Source organism: Delphinus delphis, chromosome 16 (genome assembly GCF_949987515.2).
Source record: "Delphinus delphis chromosome 16, mDelDel1.2, whole genome shotgun sequence".
Taxonomy (NCBI): domain Eukaryota; kingdom Metazoa; phylum Chordata; class Mammalia; order Artiodactyla; family Delphinidae; genus Delphinus; species Delphinus delphis.
Window position 1 is genome coordinate 28,356,446 of NC_082698.1, and position 20,115 is coordinate 28,376,560.

Here is a 20,115-nt window from a genome sequence, read left to right on the forward strand (position 1 = left end):
CTGAGCCTCAATTTTTTCACCAAAGAGGGATAGTACTGCCTACTTCACAAACTTGTAAGGATTAAAAGACAAATACATTATTTCCTTCTAATAAATAACAAAATATCTGGCCACTGAAACACACGTTGCTCAGTTATCAGAACATAAGTAATACATTTTCCAAACATAGACTAACAGGTGGGACTTGAAAGAACAGCTAGTTCAATATCCTCTCTTTATAAAGATAAGGAAACTGGAGCCTAAATTATATTGTAAGCTTCATTATGAAAGTCCCTAGAGGGGAGCTACTATGTTCTAGTTATCTTTGTATTTCCCAATAATGGACACTCATTAGGCATTCAGGTTGACTTACCCAGGAATTTTTACTTGCTGGTAATTACTTACATGAAATCGTTATAATTTGTTTATAGATCTATTTGGTGAGCTCCTCAAGTAGAAGGATTACTTCATATACATTTCTGTGTTTTTACACCTACCACAGAACCTGTCATATAATTAGCATTTTCTTGGTGAGGTTTGTTAAATAATCACAAATATTTTTGGATATAACATCTTTTCACCTAAGACTGTAAGCCTCTTGAGGAAGTAGTTTCTTGTGTAAATCTGTATCCCAAGTAGTGCCTTGCACATAGCACATAACTTAATAATTACATATAAAGCAAAGGCAATCTTACGTTAACAACTGTCTTTAAGTCTGGGTATTAGTTGTCAAGTATAAATATATTTAGTCTTAAATGGAAATGCATCAGACTCAATTAAGTTTCTTTAACATTCCCTGATTAATCTACTAAGGGTCTCAACTTAACAAATAATATATGCTTTCTTTTTGCTCATGTTTCAGGAACTTGCTACAAGTCAAAGCTTTCCTAAATTTCTGACACTGTCTGTCTGTTTGGCCTCTTTTTAAAAGTTGGCCTATATCTCACTATCACCATTTTGACCTCTGGTCAGTCTTGGCATCACTGGTATTAAGACAACCAGACATTGTATGCCTTCTGATGTGATGAAATATGAAGTATTCAGAATTATCCATGAAGTATTCCTACCAAAAATATTTAACCAGAATCTAAACAAGCAGTTTATAGGAAAATACAGAGGCTAGTCTAGGAAATACATGCTAAACAATATCAAAAGGAAACAATCTGATAAATCCAGAAACTAGGACATTTTACTGGGTAAGTAGTTCAAACTTTTTAAATGTCATTTTTTTTAAAGCAGAAGAAGAAAAGGAAAACTTCTATATTAAAAGATATTAAGAAAGATAAAAACCAAGTGCAATACTTGTTCCTTGATTGGATCCTGGTTTGAACATATCAGCTATAAAAAACATTCTGGGTACAATTAGAGAAAGGAGAGTATTGGCTGAGTATTAAATGGTATTAGGGATTTAGTGTTTATTTTGATAGATGTGATAATGATATTGCGGTTAGAGTAAAATGCCCTTATTTTTTTAGAGACGTATAAAGAGAAAATGTTATAATGCCTTTAATTTAATTTTAAAATACCTCAGGATAAAAAAAAGATGAAACAAATGTGATAAAATGTTAAATATAGAAATTGAGTACATGAGTATTCATAATGCTGTTTTCTTTTTTATACGTTTGAGAAATTTAATAAGAAAAAATTAAGATTGTCTTTATATTAATCTCATTCTGGATCTAGGTCATCTTATCTAATTCTTAAAAAACTGTTGACTTCTAATGAGCCATTATGTACTTCATTGATCTTAGAGTTATCATTAGAAGTATGTGATCCAACTGTTCTGACTACAAGGAAGAATTTTGTGATCAAAGATTTTCAGAAACTGAGTATTACATTATCCAGGGGCGTTACCTATGTTTGCTTATACCTTATCAACAACTAGGACATTTGGCCCTAATGCAGTGTAGCAGCATCAAACTTGGTGTGCCTCACCAGAAATGAACATCTACATTCACAAAATTGTATACTATGGGAAAGCAAACATGGAGAAACCCCAATCCTTATTTGCTCTTCTCTGAGCGAAACCCTACTAGAGTGTTCCTCATGTAGTTTTAAATTGCAGCACAGATCCCCCAATCTTAAACATTTTAATCAAATTATATATTCTTTCTGAACACCATGTACTAATACTACCCCCCATACTGTCCTGCCTCTTTTGCTCTTCCTCACTATAGTGTTACACTAGTAAACGGATAGATAAATAAATACCTGGCATTACCACAATCCTGCCTTTTGCCTGAAAAAAGAAAAAAATAAACAATTTTAATATCCTTCTCTTACATGGGATAATAAGGCAGCAAAACAGAAACATAATTATATTAAATTTATTAAGTTACTACTAGTATCTAATTTTCAATAGATCTTTCTATTTCTTTGGGATCTTGGGTAAGTAAAATGTTCAGAGTAGTAACTCTTTCTACCCAGAAAGGTTATTTTATTTTATTGCTTTAAAGACTTGTACTGTTATAAACACAAAGAATAGGAGAATAAAATATAAATACTAAATAATCACACCATCTTAAGAAAACCCATTACTGGGGGCTTCCCTGGTGGCGCAGTGGTTAAGAATCCACCAGCCAATGCAGGGGACACGGGTTTAAGTCCTGGTCTGGGAGGATCCCACATGCCGCGGAGCAAATAAGGCCATGCACCACAACTACTGAGCCTGTGCTCTAGAGCCCACAAGCCACAAGTACCGAGCCCATGTGCCACAACTACTGAAGCCTGCACGCCTAGAGCCTGTGCTCCGCAACAAGAGAAGCCCCTGCACCGCAACGAACACAGCTAGAGAAAGTGTGCACGCAGCAACGAAGACCCAACACAGCCAAAAATAATAAATAAAATAAAATTTTTAAGAAAGAAAAAAAGAGGGCTTCCCTGGTGGTGCAGTGGTTGAGAGTCCGCCTGCCAATGCAGGGGACACGGGTTCGTGCCCTGGTCCGGGAAGATCCCACATGCCATGAGCGGCTATGCCCATGAGCCATGGCCGTTGAGCCTGTGCGTCCGGAGCCTGTGCTCCGCAACGGGAAAGGCCACAACAGTGAGAGGTCTATGTACCCCCCCCCCAAAAAAAAAAAAAAAAAAGCCACTACTGAAAAATAACACTAATTCTGAGTTCTTGGCATGCGATGGAATGGAAGTAGTTGAATTTAAGTAAGATTTCAGCAGAAAAGAAAGAGAATAGCATAATCGTAAATTACTAGAAAAAAATCTGTTCAAATCATGTGTCCTCAACTAAATTCCCTAGCTTATTATACTAATTAAATAAAACCATAGGTCCATTTTATTGGATATTAAGTAATAAAACTGAACTACATGAATTGATTTAATTTCTGATAATAGGTATTGAAATTTCCTTACTTTTATTCTAATTTCATCCCATTTCCTAAATAAATTTTGGTGATATACCCAGTATCACTGAAAGTCAAAAGGAAATCACCTTTTTACAAATGCATACTCAGTAGAAACTCTAGTGGCAGTAGGTAATAATGACAGAATAAAAATAACATATAATGTTATAACAAGCTCACTAACTTGCAGAATAATACCCTGACCAAATTGCTCTATCATGAAAGTGTTTATCAAATGTCACTTTACTCACTCCTCCATCCATCCAACAAATATTTATTAAGTGCCTACCGTGTACCAGACTCTGTTGTAGGTATGAAGAACACTGTGACTGAAGGGGTCCAAAATATGTCACTGTGGCATAAAAATTATTTTGAGCTAAAGGCTGAAATTCCTTATCTGCCTAAAAGCAGAGCCTCCCAAAAGAACTGAAAAAGAACTCAACCGTCATAAATCCCCTCTCTGGAAGCAGCTCATCAGCACCACACCCAGGCAGACAATATCATAAAACTATCCTATCTCCCATCTATTCTTCTAAGGATACAATAATCTTTCCAAAAAGTCATTTGTTTTCCCATAAGGGCCCTTTCTCCTTCCACTTCTAAGTCACTAAGTGCTCTCTTCCCCCTCCTTTACCTATTAGAAGATGGTATATAAGCCCCCAATTCTAAGCACCTCTTTGAGTCACATTTCTTTGTGAACTCCCATACATACATACACACGTGATTACAATCTTGTTTTCTTGCAAATCTATCTTTTGTCAGTTTAATTTGCAGGATCTCTAATACTGAACCTAGGAGGGTTCACTTTTCTTTTTAAAAAGAGGGTAAAGAAAAAGTTTTTCCTCTCTGACATCATGAGCAAGAGAAAGTTCCTATTCTCATGGGGCTTTCACGTTCAACGAAAACAGACAACAGATAGGTATATTTATAAAATATAAATATTTAAACATACAATGAATAAAAAAGCAAGGAAATGAAATAGAGAGTAAAAGGGAGAGGGGGCTATTTCACAAATTTAATAATTGTTAGAGAAATAAGTGAAACAAGGCTGTTTAGTATCCTCAAACAGACTACAGCAAAATACCCACAAAACTAAATATTTACTATCTAGAACGCTGAAATGAGTTTAGGAGCAAAAAAGTCATACTTACTGTAACTGTTTCTTCCAACTGAAAGCTTTCTAAAACATGGACAAATGTTTAAAGAGATGAATTCTATCACTTTTTTTTTGGCCTTCCATAAAAGATTATTTAGAAGTATATGCTTACCTGAGGCTATCAAAGTGATTTACCAATACAGAGCAGTTACTAAGTGTCAGACCTTGTGCTGAAGTAATCCACAACTATTCTAAGAGGTAGGCACTATTATTATGCTAACTTTGTAGGTAAGGAAACTGAAGTTTAGGATGGTTAGATAAACTGCCCAAGGTCACTGTTAATAAGTGGCAAAACCAGGATTTAAACATAGACCTTTCTAATCCCAAATCCTATGCTTTAACCAGTATATTATACTACTAAGTAACTGCTTCAAAAAGTAAAGTTAGCATGATCTCACTTCTATGTGGGATCTAAAAAAGTAAAACACAGAGAAGCAGAGAATAGAATGGTGGTTACCAGGGGTAAGGAGGTGAAGGAAATGGGGAGATGTTGGTAAAAGGATACAAAGTTGCTATGTAGGATGAGTACGTCTATAGATCAAATGTATAGCATGATGACTACAGTCAATAAAACTGTACTGAATACTAAAATTTTGCTAAGAGAGTAGATTTCAGGTACTTTCACCACACACACACGCCACACAAGTTAACTATATGAACAGATGAACATGATCTTGACTGTAACCATTTCATTCTGTATATGTATATCAAAACATCAATGTTGTACACCTGTTATATATACATATAACTTTTACTTAAAAAAAGTAAAGTTAGTGTATAAGCATATTTAACCCAGCTCTTCCTGCCAACCAGTGATTAAATTACAAATCTCTCTCTCTCTCTCTCTCTCTCTCTCTCACACACACACACACACACACACACAAATATTATGAAATGCAATATATGACTACAACAATTATTCTCTACTCCATACTGAGTAACCATTTTAAAATGGAAAGCTGACTCATCAATTCTTCTATTTTAAAACCCTTCAGGCTTCCCCAGTGCACCAAGGATAAAATAAAAACTCTTAAATAGTTTTCAAGGCTCTGGACAGTATTCTTCTCTTCACATTCAACATTATAGTCATTCTTCAATATCTTAATAAATGATGCTCACTTTTGTTTCTAGGCCTTTGCATATACTGTTTTGTCCACATGGAGCATCCCCCCGACTCTCCCTCTCCCTATTCCCTTTTACATTGATGGCTCCTAATCATCCTTCAAATGAGTAAGACATTGCAGTGTGGATTTCTTTTCTTCTGGGAAGCTAACTACTGTTAATCCCAATCCCTCAAATCTGGGGTTAATTCCTCTCCAATGTGCTCCCACAGCACTTTTTTTTTTTATATAGTACTCTATTAAAAGTGCCTGTTGTGCACTAGTTTGTAAGGGCAATGACTACAGACACACACACGCGTGCGTGCGCAGGCACCCCTTGGTCACCAACATAGGGCAAATGTCCTGCACCTTAATATATACTTAATAAATATTTATAAAACCAGTAAGTTCCAGTCTAGAAAAATTTATCTGATTCTCAGGTGAAATTTCTGAAAATTATTTTCATGGTTATAGAAAAGGAAACATAAGCAGATGTCTACACAAAAACACTAAATAATATTATTAATAATAGCAGTAATAATAATTATAGACACTAACATGTATTAAAATCTAATATATATCAAGCACTCTGCTAAGGCTCTTACCAAGAGCCTTTCTTATCTCTTATATTATCTCTTATCTCTACCAATCCTACCTGATCTCTACCAATCCTCAGAGCAACCCTATATAGGAGATATTAAACTTATCTCAATTTCACATGAGGAAACAGAGGCTTAAACGCTAGTAATCTACTCAACATTATACAGCAAGTGTCAAAACTGTCTCATATCCAGAACATTCTCATCTCAAAGTCCATACTCACTCACTTAGAATGCCTCTGGACGGGTGTCAGAAAAACACAGACATACTACAATTACAAAGCCATCTTCTGGCTGTTCTACAAATGATGTGAACTCACAAGAGGACATCATATAAGAGAAAAATGTATTTCCTCCTATCTTGGTAGTTTGGGAGAAATGAGAAGGATACAGTTTTAGGTTTTTTTTGGCTGTGCCATCTGGCATGCAGGATCTTAGTTCCCCCACCAGGGATCGAACCCGTGCCCCCTGCAGTGGAAGCGTGGAGTCTTAATCACTGGACCACAAGGGAAGTCCCAGTTTTAGTTTTAGAATTCACCTCGAAATGATAATTTTCTCAAATTTTATGTGGGAACCCCTGAGTATACATAGGTTGCCAGTAAGAAGATATGGCTTAAACTATGCAACGCTGATGGCAGAAGAAAGGTAAAATTTGCTGTGGTTATCCAGATTAGATCAGTTATTTAGGCATTGTCTATAATTTGATCTTAAGAGCCTTGGCTACTAAAAATGCTCATGTGAAAGAAATAAAAATTATAAAATATGTTATTTCCTGCTTGCTATGGAGTAACCACAAAGTCAGTAATATGTAGTTTCACAACCTCGTTGAACAGCAGAATATCAGAAGTAACCACAACAGCGTCTTAGGAAGAAAGGAAGGAAATTGTGTGTACCTGATCTATGAGTCGCTTTATTAGGGGTAGTCCTTCTAGTGCTGAAATGTCGCATCCACTGGTTAATACTCTTTCAAATCCCAAAGTTAAGAGGGTCTCTAGAGCTGCCATTGGATCATGAACCATGTCAAAGGCTGAAATAAATAAAACTGACTTGAATTTTGAACAGATATCTCTAATACAGTGCTTTCCAAAATGTAGTATACACACAGTGGTATGCTGGACCTAGCTTGTCCTGGCTTGCAAGAGTCAGTTGTTAAATATTCAGGAATTTTGCAAGCATGATTGTCAATCCATTGGCAGCTGAAATTAGTCAAGGTGAAAGTACAAAACCACAGAAATCAACAAATGCTACAAATCAGGACTCTTTTTTCCTGAGAACCAGTTTACCAGCATACCACAGTCAGCATGCCACCAATGGTATGCAGGATCATTTTAGATGGTATGCATTTGAACAGATGCATTTACTTAAATGCAGATTAGAAGTGAAAAGTTTCCATTTTTCATTAGTTATAAAGTTTCTCTTTAAAATAAATTTACTTAAGATTTTAAGAAAATTATTAAATACATTTGCACAAGTAGCCCTTGGATATGGTAAAATTGTAAACGTAACAGGCAAGTGACTCAAATTTGGGAGTCTGCTCTAAGGGTTCAAACAAACTGGACAAACAGAATGAAAACATTACACTCACCAGTTCTAGAAAAAGCCTTGGTTCACATTCTCATTATTGACTAATTTTATTCTAATCCATTTATCCCATGTACTCAAGACTCATAGTATAAGGAAAGTTGTTTACAACAGACTATATGAGGTTTCAGTTCCATCCTACTTTCTAAGAGACTTCTCTCCTCCTCACTGAGGAAACTGGCAATAGGAACCCCAAAGAAAACTACTTCTGCTTTGGTTCTCAGCACTGCTACATGATACATAAGTGCTAATCTATGGTGGATTAGGCGGTAGACCCCTTCCTTTCACCCTTTAGTGTATGTAGGCAGCTAAATGTAACACAGAGGATTTTCCTTTTTTGGTGGCAGTACCTTCTCAGTGATTATACTGTCATAATATTAAATACATGAGTGAAAAAAATGTGGAGCACAGGACAATATAACAATATAAAAACATGGAAATATTTTTGCTAAATTTATTGAAGGAAAAGACAAAAACTTTGAAATGATTTTCTTAGTTTAAGAACAGAAAAATATATTCTATATGGTGGGTTTATTTTGAATTATTTACCATATCAAATTTTAAACTATATATTTTTCAGATAAATGTTTACTAATTTAAATTACCTCATATTTTAAAACTTTTCTTTTTTCTTTTGGCTAGCTTCAAAGTTCTGACTTTTAAGCGATCTAACATCTTTTAGTTATTGCTAGTTTATGAGAAGCATTGCTAAACAGCAAGTCAAGAAAGTTTTCTGGTGTTACTCATTTCATAAAGAAACAAGGATTACAAATGCTATATACCTAATTTCTACAAATGGATGCAAATCCTAGTGTCCACTCTCATCCTAATCTTTGGATGCTTACTCAAAAGGACAAAAAATATTCAATAATTTCTCATGCATATCATCAAATAAAAAAAATTGAAGACTTCTTTCTTTTCATGTGCAATGGCAGTGCCTCTGAAGGCAAAATTCACACTTGTTCCTCCATTTTACCAATGTTAGGCAAAAATGTATGGAAATTGTAACTGCCTGATTTAGAGATAAGAAGTATTTTCATATAAAATTATCAGATACTTTTTAGAAATCATTCTGATGCAGACAAGCTATCAATAATGTACAATAATTTTGTGCACTATAGTGAACATCTGTTCATTGATTATCCAGCACCTATTTCTTCTCTCCTCTTCCTAATAGTACCCAATTCTTCATCAGATACCCTCCCCCTCTCTGCCCACGAATCTTATATTCATCTGTGAAAGCTGACCTCACTCCTAGCTCCAGAATGATCTTATCTGGCTTAAGCCAAGCAGCACATTTCCTTTCATTGGCCATAGTGATTTATCCTTTTTGAGACTGCACATGACCTGAGGCAAACTAACAAAAATGAATCTCAGGATTCTTGCTTGGAAAGCTGTGACAAGCACACGCACTTGTAGGCAATGCTTACTCTCTCGAGCCTCTATTATATGCCACCACCACCACCTTCTGCTTTTAACAACTTTTCATAACTAAGGCTTCATATTTTCTAGAAATTGTGCATCTCTAAATTTACAACTGTTAGTCCCATGACCAGTATAAAAAAACCAATTGGTAACACTGTAATGACACTATACAATTGTGTTCCAGAAAGAAGGTTGTGGCATTTGGTGAACTGAGAAAACTGACACCGTTCAACAGAACTTCTAAAATGGAAATGACTCACCTCGGTGGAAAGTGACTGGCAGAGGACGGCAAATAGCTATATAAAGAAAATCACATGACAACATGAATGAAGAGATCATCACTGATTACTATTTACAGAATTCTCCATGTTAGAATGAACTTTTTAATACTTTCTTCTCTTAAGTGAAGACACTGAACTAAAATAATAAAAAAAGGGCAACCTTCCAAATCCAAAAGTCCTATGTTTCCATTAATCTCTGATTTTCAGTTAAAAAAAAAAAAAAGTCATCCACTCCTTAGAGGCACCAAATAAAAACTATATGACTTGGCAACTATAAGGGTAGCATTACATCTATTACGACCCTTCTGAAAATCTTCAAGAAATACTCTGGTCTAGTTAATATAAGTAGTTTGCTTCTGTCCTCTCTACATCTCCCCATCCTCACCAACTGTAATAGCTTTTCAACTTTTCAATGCTGTGATTAAAGGAATCAAGGTAAATTTCCCTTAAACCCTATAGGAACAGTAGCAGAACCCAATCTATAGTAACTGAGAGAGTCAGGAGGGCTATGTCACACATAGTCTCTACCCAAAACACCTAAATAGCTAGTGTTTAAAATAGGTTAGTATAAGTGCCTGCAGGTGTGAATGAAAAGCCAGTTTTGTGATTGCGTTTTTCTATATTGGGAGTATTCAATGCAATCATCATTAGAGGCTTTTTGGTCTCAGTACAAATTCTTACCGATAAGGGACATACACAGTTCTTTGTCAATGTGTCCATCTTCAGTCAGTGCCCCAAATACCAAACCATCAGCACCATAAAGTTTGGCAAGACGAATGTCAGCCTTCATCACCTCAACTTCACGGTCTGAATATAAAAAATCACCTCCACGCGGCCGAATCATCACAAAAACTGGTATCTGGACATACTGCTTCACTACTTGAAGGACACCTATAAGAATAGAGCAGACTAATTAAAATTCAAATGTGAGCTAAAAGCTCAAGGAAGTCAATAAAATATTACTGTACTGGTCTTTTACATTTGCTCTAGTGTATCACTTCTACAAGAAATGGAAGAGTTGATGGAATAAACCAAAGAAAGATGGATCTAAAGGAAAAAGGAGACACTGAGAAGAAAAACGTACATATAGTAGAAGTTACGTAATAAGAAAATTAAGGGTAAATAAAAAAGCAATTTAGAAAATAGAAGGAAGTTACCACATTTTAAAAGCACTTGTCAGTTGACTCAACTAAATTCTTTTACTGGAATGTGACATTTGAAAGTGTAATAACTACCAGGCTCTATGTTCTGCCAGTGTATTCCCTAAGATCCGGTTTCTCCTTCATAATGATTACAGCTCTATTTAAAACCTACTATAGAGATGGTTACATAGTTCTAAAGTTTATGATTCCTTAATGGAAAAAGATATTTAGCAAAGCCTTTTTTTTAAATAAGAGATATGCAAAAGGGAGCAAAGTTGAACTTATTTGTGATTTTATGAGGAGATCTATGAATAAAAGTACCCAAATTTGACACAATTCGTGGCTAGTTCAGAAACACTCAGTGGTATAAGATCTGTGGCAAGCACCATTAGTGTTTACCCAATGTGAATTTACGTCTTTTTCCTTGCTACAAGAACCCCAATTCTGCATGGGATAGCAATGTGCCCATCACCAAGTAATGAATCATACATGACTGCTGTTGCAAAAAACAGACTGCACTCAAATAACAGGTATGTTCTAGGTATTTCACAAAGTGGCCAGGGAATGCCCTCCTTTATTTTAGAGAGAGGAGTCCAAAAGGCCATTGCATATATAAGCCTTTTATACTAAATAACGCTATCATCCATCTCAGAGTAAAATATAGGAGTCAAAGTTTCATATAGGGACTTGGGCTTTTGACCAAGACAGAGTAACAGGAACTGGATTTACCCTTCCACCCATAAAACCAAAAAACAGACAAAACATATGAAACAATGGTTTGCAACAAAGGATAATGTTGCCTGAGAGATGGGAAACAAATGAGGTGAGCTCTCTGAATGACCCAGATTACTACCTTGAGAGTTTTCCAGGCCACAGAATAGGGAGACGGAACCCAGGCAGAGGCCAGAGAATTCTCTGAGTTGAGGAGACAAAGCTGAGAGTCCAGGAAGACCAAGTGGCTAGAGTTCACAGCAGAGAATAGCAGGGAGGAGAGAAAAAGAATCCTGGAGATCTGCACAGAACCACACACCCCCTTCCCGCTAATATTCAGCTGAGTACCGATCGGCGTATGCACGCAAGGAAACTACACAAAGCCAGAGAAAGACCCACTGAAAAGAATTAGAAGAAATAGTGCCTGTCATTCACACCAGGACAGGAATAATGCCTGTTCCCACCAGCCACACACAGGAAAATTTCAAGATTCATGGGGCACTGGGTAGAGTACACAGAAGGTCTTGCCTCAGTAGTGGGGAATAACACTATTCCAGACCCACTTAACAAATTTTAAAAACCCAATCCAAAATGAACAAACTGTTTCCAATACCTAACTGCTCAAGAATATTTATAGGAATATAAAAATATCCAGTACCCAGCAAAGCAAAATTCATAATGTCTTACATACAATGAAAAATTATCAGGCAGGAAAACAAGATGCATCATTAGGCGAAAATCAATCAAACAAAACCAACCTAGAACTGATACAGATGTTAGAATTAGCAGCCAAGTCATTAAAATAGCTATTGTAACTTTATTCTACGTGTTCAAAAAAGCTAAAAAGTGACATGAGAGATATAACAACAATCTCAAATATCTAGGGATGAAAACTACAGTGTGTGAGATGAAAAATACACTAGGTGGGATTAACAGCAATTAGACATTGCAGAGAAAAGATCAGTAAACTTGAAAACAAAGGAATAGGATCTATAGAAAATGAAACAGAGAAAAAGTTTTTTTTAAGAGTAGTTCAGCAGTGAGCTGTGGAACAACTTTAAGCAGCCTTAAGTAAGTTAGTTGAAGTCTTTGAAGGAGGGAGTGGAGGACATTAAATGCTGAAAAATTTGCAAATGTGATGAAAAGTATAAATGTACATGTCCAAGAAACATGAAAAAAACTACACTCAGGTACATCATACTCAAATTGTTCAAAACCAAGAGTAAAGAACAAAATCTTAAAAATAACCAAGAGAAAGACAAATTACACAGAAAAGAACAAAGGTTTGGATGACAGATTTCCTGTCAGAAACAATACAAGCAAGAAGACAGTGGAGAAGCATCTTTAAAGTCCTGGCAGAATAAAACTGTCAACCTAGAATTCTACACCCAGCAAAAATATCTTTCAAAAATGGGGAAAGGTGTTTTCAGATACACAAAAGCTGAAAGAATTCATCACCAGCACATTGTACTACAAAAAATGTTAGAAGAATTACTTCAGGCAGAAGGAAAATGAAACCAGATGAAATATAGATCTATACAAAGGAAGAGCATCAGAAATGGTTAATTACACATGGGTAAATATGATGTCTTCTTATTATTTCAACCTCTTTAAAAGATAACTGGCTCTTTAAACAAAAATAATAACAATGCAGTGTGGGGTTTTTAACATATGTAAAAGAAAAATGTATGACAACAGCACAAAGACTAAGAGGGGTGAAATGAAGACAAAAGTCAGTATACCAAGGATGCCAGAATGGAAAGATAAAAAAAAACACAGTCCTTGACATTACTGTAGAGCATATGAACCAATATTAACAGTAACTTAATCTCAACTTTATGATATATAAGGGAAAAAAATATCTATTTGATCACATCTGTGATAGACAAGTTTATTTGCAACCATAAACGTTTCTAACTGATACAATATCCATGGCATAGTTAACATGTTAGGAACTTCAGTAAAATATCCCAATGAAACAGATTATCAATTGTCTCCAGGCTCTATGAGAAAATCTGAAAAATGGACACTTACCCATGCTGGGTGTGGTTCCTCCTTCCACTAAGCCAGAACATAATTCAATGCGATCAGCACCTGTAATAAGAAAAGCATTGCTAAGCATAATAATTTTGTTGTTGTTGTTGTTGTTTTGTGTTACGCGGGCCTCTCACTGTTGTGGCCTCTCCCGTTGTGGAGCACAGGCTCCGGACGCGCAGGCTCAGCGGCCATGGCTCACAGGCACAGCCGCTCTGCGGCATGTGGGATCTTCCCGGACCGGGGCACGAACCCGTGTCCCCTGCATCGGCAGGCAGACTCTCAACCACTGCACCACCAGGGAAGCCCATAATAATTTTTGTAATTAAAAAAATTAAGAAAAATTTTCAAAAGCATTGTTCAAAAGTTATTGTCCAAAATAAACTCTTATTAAACAGCAAACAACATTTTTTTTCTAAATATAGAACAGAGTCTTAGAAACTGAGAGAAATCAAATTATAAAACTAGAGTAAAACTCTATTTTTAAACCCAACTATATTCTGCAACCCACATCGTTACTGATAGTCAAATTTAAGAGTTAATTCAAGTTAAGCTAGGTCTCTTAAAATTTTGTATTATAGGGTTGCTTCTCCACGTACAAGGAAGTGATTTAGAATAAAGAAGTTTCTGGATTGAGCACAGTGGAACAGACTCTTCATTGATTAAAAAAATAGCAATCTCGGGGGCTTCCCTGGTGGTGCAGTGGTTGAGAGTCCGCCTGCCGATGCAGGGGACACGGGTTCGTGCCCCGGTCCGGGAAGATCCCACATGCCGCGGAGCGGCTGGGCCCGTGAGCCATGGCCGCTGAGCCTGCGCGTCCAGAGCCTGTGCTCCATAACGGGAGAGGTCACAACAGTGAGAAGCCCGCGTACCGCAGAAAAAAAAAAAAAAGCCATCTCGGGACTTCCCTTGTGGCGCAGTGGTTGGGAATCCTCCTGCCAGTGCAGGGGAGACGGGTTTGAGCCCTGGTCCGGGAAGATCCCACATGCCACGGAGCAACTAAGCCTGTGCACCACAACTACTGAGCCTGCGCTCTAGAGCCCACGAGCCACAACTACCGAGCCCACGTGCCACAATACTGAAGCCCGCATGCCTAGAGCCCGTGCTCTGCAACAAGAGAAGCCACCGCAATGAGAAGCCTGCACACCGCAACGAAGAGTAGCCCCTGCTCACTGCAACTAGGGAAAAGCCCGTGTGCAGTCATGAAGACCCAATGCAGCCAAAAATAAATAAATTAATTAAAAAAATTAAATTAAATTAAAATAAAAGATGAAAATCACAGTTTCTTTAACAAACTATAAGGAAAGAAAAGAAAGAATTAAAGAAAGAAAAAAGGGAAACATAGACTGAAACAGACATATCAAAAAAATATGTTTATATCTTGATTCAAAGAACTGTAAAACAAAACAAAACTGTGTGAGCCAATTGGGGAAAGCTGAAAACTAACTGGGTATTTTTGATGATATTAATAAATATTATTTTTAAAAGATGTTAATGATATTTTGGTTATTATTATTATTTTTTTTTTTTGCGGTACGCGGGCCTCTGACTCTTGTGGCCTCTCCCGTTGCAGAGCACAGGCTCTGGACGCGCAGGCTCAGCGGTCATGGCTCACGGGCCCAGCCGCTCCGCGGCATGTGGGATCTTCCCGGACCGGGGCACGAACCCATGTCCCCTGCATCGCAGGCGGACTCTCAACCACTGCGCCACCAGGGAAGCCCTATTATTATTATTTTTAAAGGTTATTATTATTTTTAAAGCCTTTTAGAGATACTGAAATATTTGTGGATGAAATGACATAATGTCTGGGATTTGCTTCAAAATAATTTGGGGATGGGAGAGGGAAGGTAGGAATATAGATCAGAGGTCAGTAAATGATGGTCTGCAGGCCAAAGGCTCACAAGCTTCTTTTTGTTATGGCATTCAAGTTTAACATGTTTTCGTGTATTTTTAAAAATTAATTAATTAAGTAATTAATTTATTTATGGTCATGTTGGGTCTTCGTTGCTGCACACGGGTTTTCTCTAGTTGTGTCGAGCGGGGGCTACACTTTATTGCAGTGCATGGGCTTCTCATTGTGGTGGCTTTTCTTTTTGTGCAGCATGGGCTCTAGGCGCGCGGGCTTCAGTAGTTGTGGCATGTGGGCTCAGTAGTAATGGCTTGTGGGCTCTAGAGCACAGGCTCAGAAGTTGTGGCGCATGGGCTCAGTTGCTCCGTGGCACCTGGCATCTTCCCGGACCAGGGCTCGAACCCATGTCCCCTGCACTGACAGGTGGAGTCTTAACCACTGTGCCACCAGGGAAGTCCTGTTTTCGTGTATTTTTAAAAAACTTACATTTCATACAACTGACGCATATCATACAATTCACCCTTTTACAGTGTATAATTCAATAGTTTTTAGTATGCTCACAGAATTTTGCAACCATTGTCACCAATTTTAGAACGTTTTCATAACCCCAAAAAGAAACCTCACACCCTTCAGCAGTCACTTTCCCTTCTCCCCATGCTCCGCAGTCCTTGGCAACCACCAATCTACTTTGTCTATAAGAAAATTGCCTATTCTGGATATTTCATACAGTCGAATCATACAATATTTGGTATTTTTTGACTGCTTTCTTCCACTTAGAATAATATTTCAAGATGCATCTATGTTGTAGCTACATCAGTACTTCACCCTTTTTTTATTGCCAAATTGAGAATGGTTTTTACATTTTCAAAGGATTTTTAAAAAAAACAAAGAATATATGACAGAGACCAAATGTGGCCAGCAAAGTCAGAAATATATTCTGTCTTGCTCTTAACAAAAACGTTTGCTCACCCCCAATATAAATGAAAGATTGGCCATGTACTGAAAATGATTAAAGCTGATGGGTACATGGTGATTCATTATACTATTCTCTCTACTTCTGTATATGTTTGAAATTTTCTATAATAAAGTTTAAAAAATTTTCTGATCCTGAGATGATGGGAATTCCTGTGCTTCCTGTTAAAGCAAGTCCAGGGTGCAAAAGAAACCATGAGGTAAAATATATGATGTTCAAAAAAAAAAAAAGATTATGATAAAAGTCCTCACAATGAAAAAAGCATCAAATCTCTAAAATCAGTGGCCTGAAAAAAATTAAATCTTTGCTAAGTTCAATTTTTAAAAAGTTGGTTAGGGCTTCCCTGGTGGTGCAGTGGTTAAAGATCTGCCTGCAAGGGCTTCCCTGGTGGCGCAGTGGTTAAGAGTCCGCCTGCCGATGCAGGGGGCACGGGTTCGTGCCCCGGTCCGGGAAGATCCCACATGCTGTGGAGCTGCTGTGCCCGTGAGCCACGGCCGCTGAGCCTGCGCGTCCGGAGCCTGTGCTCCGCAACGGGAGAAAATAAACATAACATTGTAAATCAACTATTCTTCAATAAAATAAATTTTTAAAAAAAAAAAAAAAAAAAAAAAGATCTGCCGGCAAATGCAGGGGACACAGGTTAGATCCCTGGTCTGGGAAGATCCCACATGCTGTGGAGCAACTAAGTCTATGCCCCACAACTACTGAAGCCCGCACACCTAGAGCCCGTGCTCCACAACAAGAGAAGCCACCGCAATGAGAAGCCCGTGGACCACAACGAAGAGTAGCCCCTGCTCGCCGCAACTAGAGAAAGCCCGCATGCAGCAACAAAGACCCAACGCAGCCAAAAATAAAAATTAAAAAAAAAAAAAAGTTGGTTAGTAAGCACTATTATGGACACCTGACTCAAAATGTAACCTACTGGGGAAGTAGGACTAGACGATCAGTAGGTTTTCTAGTTGGTTGGTTGTTTCCAAAAGGATTACTGGGATCCTTAGAGATCACAAAGGTTCCTAAGGTCAGTTCACAGGATTCATTTTCAGACTTTTAAAAGGACTGCCAATTGCCATGATTTTCTAATTTCTCTTACCTCCTCTTTCTGCATTTACAGCTGACTCCACTGAATCAACACACACTTCCATAAGAAACCCATTTGCTGCTCCTAAAATATACAGAGAACAATGAAATTTCATGATGATACTATCCATCCAGACCACGCGACCACAGATATTTTATATTTTGCTGCCCAAATCCAAATGTCTAATGGACCTAGAGACTGTCAAACAGAGTGAAGTAAGTCAGAAAGAGAAAAACAAATATCATATATTAATGCATATATGTGGAACCTAGAAAAATGGTACACATGAACTGGTTTGCAAGGCAGAAATAGAGACACAGATGTAGAGAACAAACGCATGGACACCAAGGGGGGAAGCGGCGGGGGTTGGGGTGGTGGTGCGATGAATTGGGAGATTGGGGTTGACACGTATACACTAATATGTATAAAACATAACTAATAAAAACCTGCTGTATAAAAAAATAAATTAAATTAAAAAAAAGAAATTATACTGAGAAAAATATACACTGAATGCCAAGTTAATCTTCCTAAAACACAGATCTCATCATCACATTCCAGGCCAAGATTCTTTCGATGGCTTCTCAACACCTGCAGAATATGTTTAAACTTCTTCATAAGGTATGTATATTTAAGAGCAGGGATGGATCCCAAATCCTGACCAGACAACTGATTTGTGTGATTCTAGACAAATTACTTGGCCTAAGTTTTCTATAAAACAGAGTAGGTTTTAGTACCTACCTCAGAGTAGTGAGGATAAAATGAGATAATTCATTTCAAGTGTATAGTACCCACTAAGTATACAAAAAGTACTAGTTGTCATTAATTAACTATACATTATTTCCTCTATATGCCTCAAATTCCCCCTGATCCCCATCCCTGCTCTTGGTTATGCCATCTCCTCAATCCACAGTGCTTCCAGCTCTATCTTTGAATGCTAAAATCTTCCAAGGTTCATGTCAAATCACATTTCCATGATATTTTCTCTCTCCCAAAGTAGGAAATTGTATCTCCCTTTTCTGAACTCATATAACTCTTCATAAACTATATGTTCCTCTTTAAAGCACTAACTCATCTCTTTAAAACATTATTTTCTCATATTATTATTTATGTAGATAGGTGTCTGATCACTCTTACTTGACCGAAACTTCCTAAGTAAAGTCTTTATGTGAGAAATCTTTATTATTACCCACAGTAAGTACATTGTCTACCACAGTACACAATAGACACACAAAGATTTACTAAAGGCTGAATATTTATAAATTCATAAAAATTCATGTATTTACACTAAAGAGTGCGATGAAAACAGAGTTTTGAATTTTTTCTGTAAGTTAAGCACATACTGTTTTTAAAAAAATTAAAACTACTGAATGCATACTTAATAATGCCTAAAAGAATGTTCACCACATACTGATAACTGTTACTACTAGGTGGTGAGATTTAAAGTTACTTTTACTTTCTTCTTTTTACTTTTCTATATTGCTTGATTTTTCTACCCGATGTTGCTTTTATAGTTTTTTTTAAAATCAATTTTCAACTTGAAAAACAAAAGTCTATCATCCACTAACATCAAACTGTAACTGCCTCATTTATTTAGGAGAAGACTATCAGAAAGAGCTAAGTGACACTCTGTGCTCTTAACCAACAGCACTGCATTAATTCCATGGTTTTCCTGATAGGCACCCACACCAGCTGTCAGATCAATCTAACTGAACAGTGCTGCAGGGGTACCATTTGCCTCACACAAGAAAACACCTTGGTGGGAATTCCCTGGCAGTCCAGTGGTTAGGACTCAACCTTTTCACTGCCAGGGCCCGGGTTCAATACCTGGTAGGGGAACTAAGATCCCGAAATCTCGTGGCTCAACCTTGGCCAGGAGAGGGTGGGGATGCACACTTACAGAACAAACTTACAGTTACCAGGGGAGAAGGATGGGGGGGAGGGACAGACTGGAAGTTTGGGATTGACATGTACACACTGCTATATTTAAAATAGATAACCAACAGGACCTACTGTATCGCACAGGGAACTCTGCTCAATACTCTGTAATAACATAAATGGGAAAAGAATTTGAAAAGAATAGATACATGAAAATGTATAGCTGAATCACTCTGCTGTACACCTGAAACTAACACAACATTGTTAATCTACTCTACTCCAATATAAAATAAAAATTTAAAAAAAAAGAGTAAGGCAATTGTCCTAAAAAAGGAAGTTATTTGTAGGGATCAAAGAAGAGAACATTTGTTTGGAGCAGCAGTTCTCAAAGTGGGGTAGTCCAGTTAACTCTGAACTAGGGCACTCTAACACACTTTCAGAGTCCGTACAGTGAAAATTATTTTCATAGTAATACTGAGACTTTGCCTTTTTCACTCTCATTCTCTCACAAGTGGAGTGGAATTTTGGGGAGGCTACTTGACCTGTCAGATTGAATGCAGAAGCAGGTATGAGAATTCCATTTAGCCAGATGTTAAAGAGATCTGCAAAAATACAAAAACATTGGCACTATTCTCACTATTTTTTGTTTGCTCAGGAAAATGGTGATATTTTTTCATAAAAAATGTTAACATGTAATGGGTTTATTATGTTTTTTTCTAGTTAATAAATATTTTTTAAATTCCTGTTTGATAAAATAAATTTTAAAAATTTCCTGTTTTAATTTCTAACGTGGACAATATCGATAGATTTAACCTATACAAATAAAAGGTCTTTGAGGGTCTGAATAATTTTAAGAGGGCCAAGGGGTCTTGAGATTTAAAAGTTTGAGAACTGCTAGTTTGGAGGAACCAAGAGTTTACGGAGGACGGACCTGCCAAATTCCCTAACACCTGCCATGCCAGCGCACCCTGGCCCGTTA

General features: G+C 37.2%; 1 protein-coding gene across 5 annotated transcripts in view; it reads right to left on the reverse strand.

Annotated features, from left to right (window-relative positions):
- Positions 1–20,115, reverse strand: part of CUTC (cutC copper transporter) — a 46,442-nt gene that overhangs the window by 13,709 nt on the left and 12,618 nt on the right. For 4 of the 5 annotated variants that reach the window (XM_060034281.1, XM_060034280.1, XM_060034282.1 and 1 more), the window contains 6 exons: positions 17,274–17,345; positions 13,362–13,421; positions 10,156–10,365; positions 9,454–9,489; positions 7,081–7,214; positions 2,191–2,218 (listed from right to left, as the gene is read on the reverse strand). In XM_060034281.1, the coding sequence (XP_059890264.1) occupies positions 2,191–2,218; positions 7,081–7,214; positions 9,454–9,489; positions 10,156–10,365; positions 13,362–13,421; positions 17,274–17,325 (520 nt within the window). In that variant the 5' untranslated portion in view covers positions 17,326–17,345. The remainder of the gene's footprint in view (positions 1–2,190; positions 2,219–7,080; positions 7,215–9,453; positions 9,490–10,155; positions 10,366–13,361; positions 13,422–17,273; positions 17,346–20,115) is intronic. The other variant, XM_060034284.1, reaches the window with a different exon arrangement.